The following is a 16,186-nucleotide window of genomic DNA, read 5'->3' as shown; positions in this document are numbered from 1 at the left end:
AATGGTCTGTCGTTGGGCGAAATGTGTTCGTCGCCAGGATCACTGCATTGAGAAATAAATATATGGACCCTAACAACCGGTATCTCTTTAGTTTTTACATCAATTTCTGCCTTCTTGTTACTGCAGTTTCGTGCACCGACCAGCCCATATATATTGTTTTTCAAGTTAGCGTCACTAACTTAGATGCAGGAACACGACCTCATACGAAGGACAGTAATAAAACTGTCCTGATCCTTAAAGTTGATTTTAACGCCACAGCGATTTATTAGGCATGGCGCCGTTGGAGGAACTAAGCACTTGTCTTCCCCCGACCACACAATTGATCTACCCAACCAGTTACAGAGAGACCTACATTTTAATGTGAACTCCGAACCACAGTGCGACTTGGCATTTTTCATGTAGGGGCACTAGTGACAGAACGGGATAACAGGATACAATGGGATTGTGCTGTTTTCTAGACAGGAGAGTGCTGCGACCTATTGTACTGACACATAACTATGTCTGTGGATAGAAGGGAAGGTGTGGCAGCCATTTTGGTTTGGAGTGCGATTTATGAGTGAACGGTTGTCCTACACATTTCCAGTTGTGTTTTATAAAGTTTAGACAGAAGATAAACTTTTAATTCTTAATCATACATCCTTAAATGACAGTTAATCTAGTGCATGCCATTTCGTATACGTTAGTTGTATAATACGTTTAAATGCATCAATTGTTCTACTCCATAAATATTGTTAACGAAGAACATGCTCTTGGGTCAAAATGGGCTAGTGTCCTCCTGAAGCATCTAAGAAGATTAACTTATCCAAATGAATGTTGGAAAATACATTCACAAAGCCAAAAATAATCCAATATAAAGAGTTGATAAAAGAGATGGAAAATTTAAACATGTTTTTACTGCATAATAAAAACGAACCGATAGCATACCTGAAGTCACTGGAGAGTGGATGTTTTAGTGCAATAATGAAACATCTGATCGTCAATCATTAGACTGTCAGCTAGCGAAAGAAATGGCTTACCACACAGATTTGATGAAGAAACTTGTCTAGCTGGGCAGGACTGGTTATCGGATCCCATATTGTCAGTTTGCATTCTAGAAAATACAACTGGTGCACAATCAATGGGTTTCAATAAAGTATCTATAGCAGTAACTTGGTATTAAGCATAAAAAAAGACAGTACACTCTTCAAAATGCCGGCCGCTGTAGCCAAGCGGTTCTAGGTGCTTCAGTCTGGAACCGCACTGCTGTTCCGGTCGCAGGTTCGAATCCTGCCTTGGGCATGGATGTGTGTGATGTTCTTAGGTTAGTTAGTTTTAAGTAGTTCTAAGTGTAGCGGTGATGACCTCAGATGTTAGGTCCCATAGTGTTTAGAGCAATTTGAACCAATTTTTTTTCGAAATTACTTCAAATGTTTTCTTATTTCAAGGATTTTTTTTGGTGATTCCATATTTGTTAGTCTAAGCCATTCACTAAACAACTTTATGTCTTAGTTTTAAGATGATATTACTAATAATTACGACGTTCATCCAACGATTTTGCAAAAAATTGCCTTATCCTATTGTGCTCCATGGATGCGGCAAAAGCGCAAATATGCAGGCGTTTCTTTGAAAAAATGTAAAAAATAAGTAATATGATATGCAGTTTTAAGTGATTTTCACGTAAGGTATAGTGCACACAAAATGCCATGGCCGCTAGATGTGCAGTCGGCAAGAGAAGTGTGGGGAGAGTTGCATTGGTGGGGAGATCGCTCAGAGCGCTGTAGGGGAAATGCCGAGTACTGGAGGAGAAGTACTGTTCTAAACTGAAGCCTATGCTCATATTTTTTGTAAATTTTAAATAGGGCCCCTCCATGCCCAGATTCACATTGTGACAATTCAAAAAGATGTAGTGTGCCTGTGCTTTCTGCCAAAAATGCAGCAATTTATTTTCGCCTGGCTTGTTAACCATTTGTAAATTTCAAAAATGCGTCAAGAGCGGCGAATTTTAAGAAACTCCTACACATTTCTCTGGTTGCCATGTCAAAATTTGCACTGTCACACCTCATTAACATGATCAGCAGACCCAATTGTGAGAGAATTCTGAATTGTGATTTATTGAGGAAATGAGGAAAAGTAAAGTCAGTAGCTTATGAAAAAGCACATCCTCGGTACAAAAAAAGTGTACTGTCTTCACACGTGTTGTTCCAAAACCCATAGCTTTTCTCTTTTCACCAGCTATCGATGGCCCTTAAAAATTACATTCTTTCACCGAAAAAATCTGAAGTTATTGGAATAATACGAGGTATAATGAAGTCTTACTTAATAACGATAAGGTAAAATACTCTCCTCTTCGCGTGCTATCATTTACAAAAACCTCATTTTGATACCTGAAACCATGTATGAAATATGAGGAATGTTGTGGATATTTTATTCTGGCTTCATCACTGGCACAGCGCGATCGCAAACGAGTGTGCTACATCAGATCAATTTTCTCGGCACACAGATACCTCTACGCAAGTCTAAGAAAAATTCAATATGCTATAACATATTATGTAATATGCAGCAAATGCAAAATAATAGCAACCTGTATTTTTCATTGCACATTTTTCCGAATTTCCAAAAAATGACTCTGAGCACTATGGGTCTTAACTTCTACGGTCATCAGTCCCCTAGGACTTAGAACTACTTAAACCTAACTAACCTAAGGACATCACACACATCCATGCCCGAGGCAGGATTCGAACCTTCGACCGTAGTGTTTCCGAATTTCACACATTGTCTTACTTTCACGTTAATATCACAACAACTATGACCATTAACGAAATGATGGGCATATCATCATGAACCTGACCTATAAGTAAACCAAAAATGATAATTTTTTAGACAAATAGTTTCTGTAAAAGAGATTGAGAAAGATGGCAGTGTGCATGCCTCGATTCTGTCATCGCTGACCGGCCGAAAGATGCAAAACATTTATGGGCCTCCCCTTCTGAACAAACGAATGAACTCACCCAGCTCTATGGACGAAAACTGGTCATTGTGGATAGCCCACTATATCCTGCACGAGCAATACTTTAGGTTAAACTGCAAGGCAATGTTTCATACCTTTCATTATCATCAATGTTCAGCCAAAAGGTAGGTTTTCACATGGTAGTTCACCTGGCTTTCTGGTCTTCTGCCATCCTCTTCAGGTCTGAATAATTTCCTCTTGCCTTTATGTTGTCTATCATCTTGTATCTCCTTCTTCCTCTCTGTCTTCTCCCACAAACCAATCCTTCCAAAGCATCTGCTGGCAAACACTCTGTTCTCAATGAATGTCCCAACCAGTTCTTTTTCCTTTCTCTTGCAACCTTCAGCAGACATCTTCTCTTACCAACCCTTTCCAATACTCTATCATTACTCACTCTTTCCATCCAGCTTATTCTCTCCATTCTCCTCCACATCTCAAATGCTTCTAACCTTTTTTCATCCTCTCGTCTCAGCGATCATGTTTCTGCCCCATATAGTGAGTGCCACACTCCAGACAAAACATTTGCCAAGCCTTTTCCTTAGACCTTGATCTAATTTGCCTCTTTCTGTTGAATGCCTCCTTCGCTATGGCAATTAGAGTTTTCACCTCCTGGTGACATCTCAAGTCTTCAGGTATTGTGCTTCCAAGATACACTACTGGCCATTTAAATTGCTACACCAAGAAGAAATGATGATGATAAACGGGTATTGATTGGACAAATATATTGTACTAGAACTGACGTGTGATTACATTTTCACGCAATTTGGGTGCATAGATCCTGAGAAATCGTATCCAGAACAACCACCTCTGGCCGTAATAACGGCCTTGATACGCCTGGGCATTGAGTCAAACAGAGCTTGGATGGCGTGTACAGGTACAGCAGCTTCAACACGATACCACAGTTCATCAAGAGTAGTTAGTGGCGTATTGTGACAAGCCAGTTGCTCGGCCACCAATGACCAGACGTTTTCATTTGGTGAGAGATCTGGAGAGTGTGCTGGCCATGGCATCAGTCGAACATTTTCTGTATCCAGAAAGGCCCTTACAGGGCCAGCAACATGCAGTCGTGCATTATCCTGCTGAAATGTGCGGTTTTGCAGGGATCAAATGAAGGGTAGAGCCACAGGTCGTAACACATCTGAAATGTAACGTCCACTGTTCAAAGTGCTGTCAATGCGAACAAGAGGTGACCGAGACGTGTAACCAGTGGCACCCCATACCATCACGAGAAGGTAATACGCCAGTTTGGCGATGACGAGTACACGTTTCCAATGTGCGTTCACCGCGATGTCGCCAAACACGGATGTGACCATCATGATGCTGTACACAGAAACTGGATTCATCCGAAAAAATGACGTTTTGCCATTCGTGCACCCAGGTTCGTCGTTGAGTACACCATCACAGGCGTTCCTGTCTGTGATGCAGCGTCAAGGGTAACCGCAGCCATGGTCTCCGAGCTGTAGTCCATGCTGCTGCAAACGTCGTCGAACTGTTCGTGCAGATGGTGGTTGTCTTGCAAACTTTCCCATCTGTTGACTCAGGGATCGAGACGTGGCTGCACGATCCGTTACAGCCATGCGGATAAGATGCCTGTCATCTCGACTGCTAGTGATACGAGGCCGTTGGGATCCAGCACGGCGTTCCGATTACCCTCCTGAACCCACCGATTCCATATTCTGCTAACAGCCATTGGACTCGACCAACGCGAGCAGCAAATTCGCGATACGATAAACCGCAATTGTGATAGGCTACAATCCGAAATTTATCAAAGTTGTGATGGTTCGTATTTCTCCTCCTTACACGAGGCATCACAACAACATTTCACCAGGCAATGGCGGTCAACTGCTGTTTGTGTATGAGAAATCGGTTGGAAACTTTCCTCATGTCAGCACGTTGTAGGTGTCGCCACCGGCGCCAACCTTGTGTGAATGCTCTGAAAAGCTAATCATTTGCATATCACGGCATCTTCTTCCTGTCGGTTAAATTTCGAGTCTTTAGCACGTCATCTTCGTGGTTTAGCAATTTTAATGGCCAGTAGTGTATTTAAATCGACTTACTTGGCTAATGGTAGATTGCCCTATTTTAATATTGGACAGTCTGCGTCTTGTACTGATGACCATTCTCTTATACCTTTAAGAAGTTTTTTCATCTGCTCCTGTATTTTATAATAGTTGTTGAACGTTAAGTATCAAGTTCCACTCCAAGCTCCCCTATGCAAATAATTACCAGAGGTGAATGAAGTAAGTGACAGAAAAAAATCCAAGGATCAACAGCAAATTAAACCATGGACCTGGCTTTTACTCACGTGCCCGTATCCCAAGACTTTGTACCACATTAAAACATTAATTTCCAACCATTGGTCTTATACTCTACTGTCTGTAGATATAAATTCGAGTTTCATAAGATTTGGTACACTGTGCTCTTGCATGCCTTATGAAAGAGTGAAAGATGGTCACTGATAACTGAAGAAAATGCACATGTTTTCAGAATGAGACGAGAAGACCTGTTGAAAATGACGCCTGTGAAGACGAAATACACGAAGGAAGAAATCAGTATGTGGACGCCTCTGCAGTTTGCGGAGGTGACAGGTGCCTGGGATTTCGTCGAAAGGATGCTGCGAGCCGGAAAATCATTGCGGGAGCTGAAGGTGCTGCCGGGAGCGCTGAAGAGCACGAGCGAGGCCGTGAAGCTGGTGAACGTCTTCTGCGAAAACGAGCACTTGTCGCTGCTGAGGTACGCGCTCTCGGAGCAGCCGGAGGTGGCCGGGGCGCGCAGCGAGTCGGGGCTGACGCCGCTGCACGTGGCGGCGGGCCGCGGGCGGACGGCGGCGCTGCGGCTGCTGCTGCGGAGCGGCGCTGCCCGCGTGGAGGCGGGCGACCGCTGGGGCCGCACGGCGCTGCTGCACGCCGCGGCCGGCGGCTGCGCCGACGCGTTGCGCCTGCTGCTGGCCGCGGGCGCGCGCCACGACGCGCGGGACTACACGGGCCACACGGCGCTGCAGTACGCGGCGCGCGCCGGACACGGGCCCGCCGTCCGGCTGCTCTGCGAGGCGGGCGCCGCCCAGGACGCCGGCAGGTCAGCTGCTGCAACCAGCTCAAAGTATACACACAGTCTAACATTAACAGTCGCGGCACTTCGCCTCGATTTTGTTGCCTACCGCGCCAGCAGCGCCCCAAGCGGCCAGTTACTTAAACTGTGAGTCCGGCGCGATCGTGAAAGCTAATAGTGGTGGTTTTTTTTTTTTTTTTCGATTTCTACAATGGTTTTCACAAGCGGGAGCGTTTGTAGTGCAATAAATTGCAGCAACAACAGGAAGAAGATACCTGAGCTGTCTTTTTTAGGTTTCCTAACGATCCTGAGAGGTGTATACCATCACGTTACTAAACTGTATCGTCAGGTTCAAAATGGTTCAGAAGCTCTGAGCACTATGCGACTTAACTTCTGAGGTCATCAGTCGCCTAGAACTTAGAACTAATAAAATCTAACTAACCTAAGGACATCACACACATCCATGCCCGAGGCAGGATTCGACCCTGCGACCGGAGCGGTCGCTCGACTCCAGATTGTAGCGCCTAGAACCGCACGGCCACTCTGGCCGGCCTGTATCGTCAGGATTCACTTGCAAACTTGTGTATTAATGATCAATGTTTCGTTTTAGGAGCAGAAAATGGCTAGTTAATAGCAGACGAGAAGACCTTGTAAGCTACCGCTTCTGTTTTGCTCTTTTCTGCTGATGGGTAAGCCTGCGAGCCGAAAAAATTTGCACAACGGATTTGATAACGCTAATTTCTCGCCCTGACACTTATACATTCTCCAGAATGGTAAGCTTATCCATTGCTCTATATGTGACAACTAGTCGTATGCAAATATGGTTGGTTTCTAACCATATCCTCAGTATGCTAGAATGTTCAGCTGTGCTGACCTACAAACACTGCCTCCACCAGGTGGTTGCAAACATGAAATTCACAAATAAGGAGATAATAAAATGACAAAGGAAAGTACTAGCTATGAAATGATACACTCAGTAGTGTTAAATTCTTTACTCATCTGCAATTTACTCTATACAAGAGTACGCAGTACGAGCAACATTTTAGTTCTGCCTGTTCACATTTGGTAATCACTCTGTCTTGCTCTGTCCTGTGATATATTCGCGGTCGTTAATTCAAGCGCGGAATACTGACATCAGCTATGGCAACTGCAATTATATTTAGAACTACACTCGCGACTAGCAACGTGAAACCTCAGCATAGAACGAACAAGACACATGATCAGCAATTTACTTTACTTCCCTAACCGCCGTCACGAATGCACGACCACTACAGTGATTTAACGCTTATCGCTGCAAAGGTTCTCGCCTCAGCGAGATAACATAAATTCTACCTCACCAAAAGCTTCCGTAGGCACCTCCACGGCTGCCGTGGAACACCAAACGATCCTCAGGCTCTCGCTACAAGTACTCTGTCCCAGTAACGAGGTCGCACACCTCGCCAGGACCAACCTCTCTCCTTGACGCCCCAGGAACAAGTGTTTCCAGTCGCTACACTTTTCCGTAGCTCCTGTTCTTTTTTTCTTCCCCTCTTTAACCTGTTCTTTTTTCTTCCCCGCTTTAATGTGCGTGGCCAATCATGTTGCTGGAAGGCGTTCGTTTCCAAGCGCCGACCAATCTCAGTTTTGCAACTGATCGAAGCTTCTAGAAGCTTCCAGACTGTTTCAGAAGCTTCTGCTCTGGCCATTGGGAAAACCACCCATACGCCACCACGCGTTTTGTGAGCGAGCCTCTGTGTCTTCTCCTTGTCCTCGGCCACGTGGCTCCCGTTAAGCCGCGGTCCACCTGCCTGGGGTTTCCAGGAGCTTACGGGCGCTGTTGTCTTCAGCTCTCAGGCCTGCCTGCCTCACTTGTGTCGTTCCCGTTCTCCTGCCAGCCTCCTGTCTCTGTCCGCTTCACTCTCGCCCAACGTGCAGATATTCTGCTACGAATTAAGATCCCTAGCCGATGTTAGCATCGTTTATGGTTTCCTGTCTCGATGTTTATACTATTAAAGGGTCTTCTTTCCGGAGTGGTAGTTGTAATGTGGATCAAAATGATGCCACCTTACAATCTTATGAAAAAAGACCCAGTTTACCTTTATAATAATATTAGGTTTTGTTCGCTACATTTCGAACAAAACCAGTCCATGAACGCGGACAATAATAAACTCGTGTGGAATGCAGTACCCACACTGTTTGACATCCCAAGTAAGCCACCTCAGCTGACGATGAAGAGGAAACTGCCACAAAGATACGACAGTCCGTCTAAAGCGGTAAAACAGTACTATGACACAGAAGCAGCCAGTTCAACTCTCCATGTATCAGTGCCAGATTTGTGTGAATCGTCAACACAGACCTGCTTTGACGATGGTCAGATTAAGCACAGTTATTCGTGTCTTACAAAAAGCGTAATGTTTGGAATGTAATTCATTCACTTCTGTTGTTAGTCACTTAATTTTCCATGCTTCCTTAGTGTGATGACATTATTTTGTTAGCACCTTGTTCACTGACAGATTGTTTGCAAATTATTCAAATATTTGGTTTTGCGTGAAATGAAATGTAATCAGCTCATTATGATGTTTCAATATACACTCCTGGAAATTGAAATAAGAACACCGTGAATTCATTGTCCCAGGAGGGGGAAACTTTATTGACACATTCCTGGGGTCAGATACATCACATGATCACACTGACAGAACCACAGGCACATAGACACAGGCAACAGAGCATGCACAATGTCGGCACTAGTACAGTGTATATCCACCTTTCGCAGCAATGCAGGCTGCTATTCTCCCATGGAGACGATCGTAGAGATGCTGGATGTAGTCCTGTGGAACGGCTTGCCATGACATTTCCACCTGGCGCCTCAGTTGGACCAGCGTTCGTGCTGGACGTGCAGACCGCGTGAGACGACGCTTCATCCAGTCCCAAACATGCTCAATGGGGGACAGATCCGGAGATCGTGCTGGCCAGGGTAGTTGACTTACACCTTCTAGAGCACGTTGGGTGGCACGGGATACATGCGGACGTGCATTGTTCCGTTGGAACAGCAAGTTCCCTTGCCGGTCTAGGAATGGTAGAACGATGGGTTCGATGACGGTTTGGATGTACCGTGCACTATTCAGTGTCCCCTCGACGATCACCAGTGGTGTACGGCCAGTGTAGGAGATCGCTCCCCACACCATGATGCCGTGTGTTGGCTCTGTGTGCCTCGGTCGTATGCAGTCCTGGTTGTGGCGCTCACCTGCACGGCGCCAAACACGCATACGACCATCATTGGCACCAAGGCAGAAGCGACTCTCATCGCTGAAGACGACACGTCTCCATTCGTCCCTCCATTCACGCCTGTCGCGACACCACTGGAGGCGGGCTGCACGATGTTGGGGCGTGAGCGGAAGACGGCCTAACGGTGTTCGGGACCGTAGCCCAGCTTCATGGAGACGGTTGCGAATGGTCCTCGCCGATACCCCAGGAGCAACAGTGTCCCTAATTTGCTGGGAAGTGGCGGTGCGGTCCCCTACGGCACTGCGTAGGATCCTACGGTCTTGGCGTGCATCCGTGCGTCGCTGCGGTCCGGTCCCAGGTCGACGGGCACGTGCACCTTCCGCCGACCACTGGCGACAACATCGATGTACTGTGGAGACCTCACGCCCCACGTGTTGAGCAATTCGGCGGTACGTCCACCCGGCCTCCCGCATGCCCACTATACGCCCTTGCTCAAAGTCCGTCAACTGCACATACGGTTCACGTCCACGCTGTCGCGGCATGCTACCAGTGTTAAAGACTGCGATGGAGCTCCGTATGCCACGGCAAACTGGCTGACACTGACGGCGGCGGTGCACAAATGCTGCGCAGCTAGCGCCATTCGACGGCCAACACCGCGGTTCCTGGTGTGTCCGCTTTGCCGTGCGTGTGATCATTGCTTGTACAGCCCTCTCGCAGTGTCCGGAGCAAGTATGGTGGGTCTGACACACCGGTGTCAATGTGTTCTTTTTTCCATTTCCAGGAGTGTATTTCTCCTATTTGGCAGTTGCTTGTCCCACTTAGAATAATATAAAGATGTAGGTCATACTTGTGTTAACAGGTGACAGTGACAAACACAGTAGGCCTACAGAACGATAAATGAGCTGTCGATCGCTTTTTCTTGTAGAGGTACATGTCTGTGCTTCCTACATGTGAATCCGAGTGTTTATACTCTTTTGATATCAACGTGGTAAGCTGCAATTCTATGCAATGTAACGAGTGTTTCTTCACGAATGTGTTGTAGCTTGCCTCTCGATTCATGGTTTTTGTCCATACTTGCGCTTATTTTAGAATCATTGTTAGAAACATATGTGCCTTCTGATACTATACAAATACTTGGCGGCAAGAAAATAACTCAAATATTTCGTAAATTGCGTAGGAAATGGATGCAAAACAAACTTTATGGTTACAACGCGTCTGACGTTCACCTTACTCACCGCTTGAGCCCTAGTGTCACTGCATCTGTCAAACGGTAACAACTTTTATAGCAGTGAGTGACGCGACTGTTACGTTAGACTGTAGTATAGACATAACTGTCTTTCGATATGTCGACCTTTCGATATGTAGACACTACGACTTAATGAGTTTTCAATATATCGGTGTTTCATTACTTCAACTTTCGATACTGTTGTGTTTCCATGTGTTGACGTTATGGAAATGCTTATTTACAGAATAACTCAAAAGGATGGGAAATTTTCGAACATTTTGTGGCAACACTGCGAGGTAGGAGGCGCCAAATGGCATACAGTGAAGCGCCAAATAAACTGGTACAGGCGTGCGTATTCAAATATAGAGATATGTTAACAGACAGAATACTGCGCTGCGGTCGGCAACGCCTATACAAGACAAGTGTCTAGCACAGTTGTTAGATCGGTTACTACTGCTACAATGGCAAGTTATTAGGATTCAAGTGAGTTTGAACGTGTGTTATACTTGGCGCACGAGGCATGGGACACAGCATCTTCGAGGTGGTGATGAAATGTGGATTTCCCCCTACGACCAGATTCCTGAATATCAAATCTCTGACATCGCTGCGGCTGGAAAAAGATCCTGCAAGAAGAGGACCAACGATAATTGAAGAGAATCGTTTAACGTAACAGAAGTGCAACCCTTTCCCAAATTTCTGCTGATTTCAGTGCTGGACCATCAACAAGTGTCATGGGCGAACCATTCAACGAAACATCACCGACATCGGGATTCGGAACTGAAGGCCCACTTGTGTACCCTTGATGACTGCACGACACAAAGCTCGCCTGGGCTTGTCAGCACCGACATTGGACTGTTGATGACTGGAAACATGTTACCTGGTTGGACGAGTCTCATTTCAAATTCTATCGAGCTGACGGACGTGTACGATATGGAGACAACCTCAAGAATCCGTAGACCCTGACGCTGGTGGAGACTCTGTAATGGTGTGGGGTGTGTGCAGTTGGAGTGATATGGGACCCTGATACGTCTAGATATGACTCTGATATGTGACACGTACGTAAGAATCCTGTCTGATCACCTGCATCTATTCATGTCCATTATGCATTTTGACAGACATGGGCAATTCTAGCAGGACAATGCGACACACCACATATCCTGGAACACTCTTCTGAGTTTAAATCGGCCACAAATTCCCAGACATGAACAATACTGAGTATATCTGGGATGCCTTGCAACTTGCTGTTCGTAAGAGATCTCCACCCCCTCGTACTATTACTGATTTACGGACAGCCCTGCAGGATTCATGGCATCAGTTCCCTTCATCACTACTTCAGACATTAGTGAAGCCCACGCCACGTCGTGTTGCGGCACTTCTGCGTGCTCGCAGGGCCGTTCACGATATTCGGCAGGTGTACCAGTGTCTTTGGCTCTTCAGTGTAGAAGCCTAGTTTACACCCCGACAATGGGTTGCGCCACTCGTTGCTTAGAACGAGTTGAACGCAAATGGTTTCACACATGATTGTACAGACGGCGACACCAGTATACACTTCAGTTTCGCCGTCTTGTGGTGTCTGAGTCGTGTCTGAATTAAAAGTTTTGAAAGCTTCACAAGTTGCAGTGGAGTTCATGCTTATTTGCTTGGAATCGCTGAGTAAGAAAAAAGGTAAGAAACGTGTTTCGATTGGTTGGATAAAGGAAAGATGTCATGTCGGCTGCTCAGCGACCTTTCTGAAGAATTTTTAATGGAAGACCCAAGAAGTTCTTTCAGTCGTATTAGAATGTCACCAGAACAGTTCACATTTCTTCTAAATGGAGTTAATACTGCAGTACGGAAAAAGATATTGTAATGTAGGGAGCACTGTCGCCAGAACTGAAATTAGGTATCACACTCCGTGCATTTCACTCGAGATCACTCGGCCTGTTAGAAGATGGAGTTTTAGTTGGCGATAACGCTTTTTCGTTAACATCAGTAACACAGGGGAAAAAATTCTGTGGCATAAGTTTACGGAGTGTATTCAGATACATACGATGGTGAAGCACCTAACCTTCATATTATTTTGTTTGAAAAGACTGTTTCTCCTGATAAACCGTGCTACAAAAAAATGCACGTTTTTTTTTTCTTGATAACTATGACAGGAATCCCACAGATGGCACCTCATGTGCATTTAGCAAACTACGTTAACTATCTGTTCTTCTCACGCAGAGGCTGTGACTATCAGCCATTTCACTGGTGAGAATTTGTTGTTTGCTATTCAGTCGTTATTATTTTGTGCAGGTAAGCTTCTTGCGTTGCTCATTCGTTACAGTTTTTCAACAAACGTGATATTGTGTCATTTACTTCATGCAGCTGTCCTCTTTGGGCGCTTTTGGTAAAGAAAGTATCAGTTCTTCACAGAAATCTTGTGTTAATAATCCCGACCATTTGTGCTACGTATGTGGTAAACATTATCAAGAAAAGCAACCACGGACTATAAATGATTTTGTAAAACAAAGCAACTGGGCATATTTTGGAAAACAGTTTGGACAATAAAATAAATTTTGGGTCCCACACAATGTTTGTAAGACTTGCGTGGAGTCACTTCGATACTGGATTCATTGAGGACAAAAATGGCTACCGTTTGCAATACGGATGACATGGACAGAGTCAAGAAATCACCTTGATGATTGCTACTTTTGTGTTGTGAATGTAAACGGCAAAAAGCTCTCTCGCATTTACCCAAACGTATAATCCGCTAAGCCACCAGTCGTGCATATTGAAGATTTGCCAATACCGGTTTTTATTTCCTTATCAGACGATTACTTCGATGATGTCGAAATGTTAGACAGTCAGAGTGAAAGCAATAGTGAAAATGAATGAAAGTGAATTCGAAGAATGCCTACAACTGTGGAAAGCCTACAACTAGAGTTACCATGTGAGTATTAAAAAGAAAAAAAATATTTCATGGTAGTAGTAGTGTAACATGTTGTATTTTTGTATCTCTGGTTTATTTCTTATTTCATATTTTTATTTGTTATAGCTCACATGGTGAAAATGCAGCTTGAGGTGGAGGCAACGCTAGATGCTGAAACAATGTAGCAGTCACATGCTATGGAACAGCCGCCAGCAGTGAATACGCAGCACCAACAATCGCGTAAGTAGGAAGCCCGCCTGGTTAGCCATGTGGCACTGTTTTCTGAGTGGGGAGGCATGCCAGTCCCTGGCAGAATCCGTCCGGCGGATTAACGTCGAGGTCTGGTGTTCCGGCCAGTCTGTGGATGGTTTTTAAGGCAGATTTTCCATCTGCCCCTGTGAATGCGGACTGATTCCCCTTATTCCATCTCAGTTACCTTATGTCGGCGATTTCTGCGCAAATACTGTCTCCACGTACATGTACAACATAATTACTCTATGACACAAACACTGCGGTTACACTCGTCTGGTGTGAGACATTCCCGGTGTGTGTGTGTGTGTGTGTGTGTGTGTGTGTGTGTGTGCGTGTGTGTGTGCGGGAGGGTGGGGGGGGGGGGGGGAGGAGTCGACTGCGGGCTGAACCGCACAACCACCCTGGGTTCTGTGTGGGGCGGCAGTGGGGCGAGTGGACTGCTGTAGCGTGTTGTGGCTACATCAGAGATGAAGCCTCTCCGTCGTTTCTAGGTCCCCAGTTCAAAATAATACAATACGAGTATAGGAAAAAAGAAATATCTGTGCAGTAGCAGCTATGTGATTCAAATAAAAAAATTATTTTGTTACAGCAACAATTCTAGAGGCCATGGACCCAGAGCGTGACAGGTAATTAATCACTCTACTTACAAATAATCAGTGTTTCTTCCTTTCTTGCATCAGCAGCAGCAAACAATTTCTAGAACGTAGTACTTAATGTTGTTTTCGTTATTCTACAGCGGATGCGTCAGGGGAACAATTCACAAAATTTGGCGTCGCTTGGGTACCGTGGGGCCACGAAGCCTAAAGCATCGAGTCAGGGTACAGTGCGACATGCTTCGCTAGCAAGGACACCACTAGTCAATGCGCGGGAAGCCGCCGCCGCCACCGCCGGACCTGCCACGCCGTCCTGGCCATGGCCGCCACAGCCACTACAGCACCATGTGTCTGGGTCGGAGCAAGGAGCTACCATCCCTCATTCTACTGTCAGGACTGCTGCAGCAGCAGCAGCAGCAGCAGCGAGAACCGTCTCTGCAGGCAGGCAGTTCCCACTGGCCCGACACAGTAGTGCTGCCTCATCCTCGCTACCAGCCTTGTCAGAATCATCTCCTGCGATGGAAGGTATTTGTGCCCTGGCATATACCCCTGTGCATCTCTCCAACTCCATCATCGACAGGATGGACATCATTACCCTGTTGTAGTACTAGTATTAGTAGTAATAGAGATGATCCTGTGGCTAGCAGCAATTCCCTTTCCTGTCATTTTAGTCAATGACACCACGTCAGTGACACCACACCCCAGTTAGAATACTCGTTGATTCCAGATACCTTTGAGGAGATACTCTCGTTCACAAGGATCAAGAATACAGGAGGAGGGTACTGTAACCCTGTCGGGTTTCTAAGAGCATGCCTTCCTGTTCTGGAAACAGAGCTCAAAGTAGTCAGTGATCCATGGTATCCCGCTATTGAATGCAGTGCAGTGTTCTGCTTTGAAGTATCGCACTGCCCCAACGTTGCCTTTGGCATTGGAGAGACAAGTCTTCATTATCTTTTGGGGGAAAATGGCATGATAACATGGAGCACATCAACGCCAATTGGTTACGTAAATCCACCTTGAGTGCTATACTGGCCCAGTTTTCTGAGATGGAAGTGAGGGGTTCAGCTAAAAAGCACTCAGCTGAATACTATACCTGGACATACGTACAAATGTCTATGATCCTGTGAATGGAAGGTCCCAAAGGATATAGCTAATAAGCAAGCATGCATTAATGTCGAAAATTGAAAGGATTAGGTTTGTTTTACATGGTCAGTTCTGGCTTGCGAGGGAAATTACAATCGTAGGAATCATCCTGAGTGTCCAGAAACATACCATGTAGATATAATATTCGCGGGTGCTATAACTTTGATGGTATCAAGTTCCCCACCGAGATCCAGGACATACCTAAATTTGAGATGCAAAATACTGGAATATCGGTTCGTGTTCTTGGCCTGGAGGAAAAAGCAAGCTGGGCAGAGTGGCCGAGCGGTTCTAGGCGCTGCAGTCTGGAACCGCGCGACCGCTTCGGTCGCAGGTTCGAATCCTGCCTCGGGCATGAATGTGTGTGATGTCCTTAGGTTAGTTAGATTTAAGTAGTTCTAAGTTCTGGGGGACTGATGACTACAGCAGTTAAGTCCCATAGTGCTCGGAGCCATTTTGAAGAAAAGCAAGCCAGATGAGCTGGACATGCTTATAGTCGTCAGACCCCTCAATTTCTCAAAATTTGCCATTGAGTTTGAGAAGCTTGTAAACATGCTACTCTTCTCTGAAGGCGATAATTATCACTATGTTTGGATCAAAGATATGTCCGCCTTTTCGCCTCCCACATGAATAAACGTGGACATAAACAGCATATTTGATTAAGGTGCTCAATTATTTTTCCTCAGACAAGTTACTAGCAGCGCCTCTAGTACATAGCGCTTCCAAGAACCTAGTAAGTGCTATTATGCCAGCTGAGGAAGACAAATCTATAAAGTTTAAAAATGCTCACCATCAGGAGCAATGCCCTTTTGTAGTGTATGCTGACTTTCAGTGCCTCCTCGCTC

The 16,186-nt window shown here is 45.6% G+C and overlaps 1 protein-coding gene across 1 annotated transcript in view; it reads left to right on the top strand.

Annotated features, from left to right (window-relative positions):
- The window catches only part of LOC126232688 (ankyrin repeat domain-containing protein 17-like), a 115,632-nt gene extending 102,125 nt beyond the window's left edge, over positions 1–13,507 (top strand). Inside the window, exons 3-4 of the mRNA XM_049942813.1 lie at positions 5,474–6,061; positions 13,483–13,507. Of these exons, the coding sequence (XP_049798770.1) occupies positions 5,474–6,061; positions 13,483–13,507 (613 nt within the window). The remainder of the gene's footprint in view (positions 1–5,473; positions 6,062–13,482) is intronic.
- The last annotated feature ends 2,679 nt before the right edge of the window (positions 13,508–16,186 follow it).

This window comes from Schistocerca nitens, chromosome 1 (genome assembly GCF_023898315.1).
Source record: "Schistocerca nitens isolate TAMUIC-IGC-003100 chromosome 1, iqSchNite1.1, whole genome shotgun sequence".
Classification (NCBI taxonomy): domain Eukaryota; kingdom Metazoa; phylum Arthropoda; class Insecta; order Orthoptera; family Acrididae; genus Schistocerca; species Schistocerca nitens.
The sequence above is the reverse complement of the archived record's forward strand: the minus strand, read 5'-3'. Positions and strand labels throughout refer to the sequence as shown.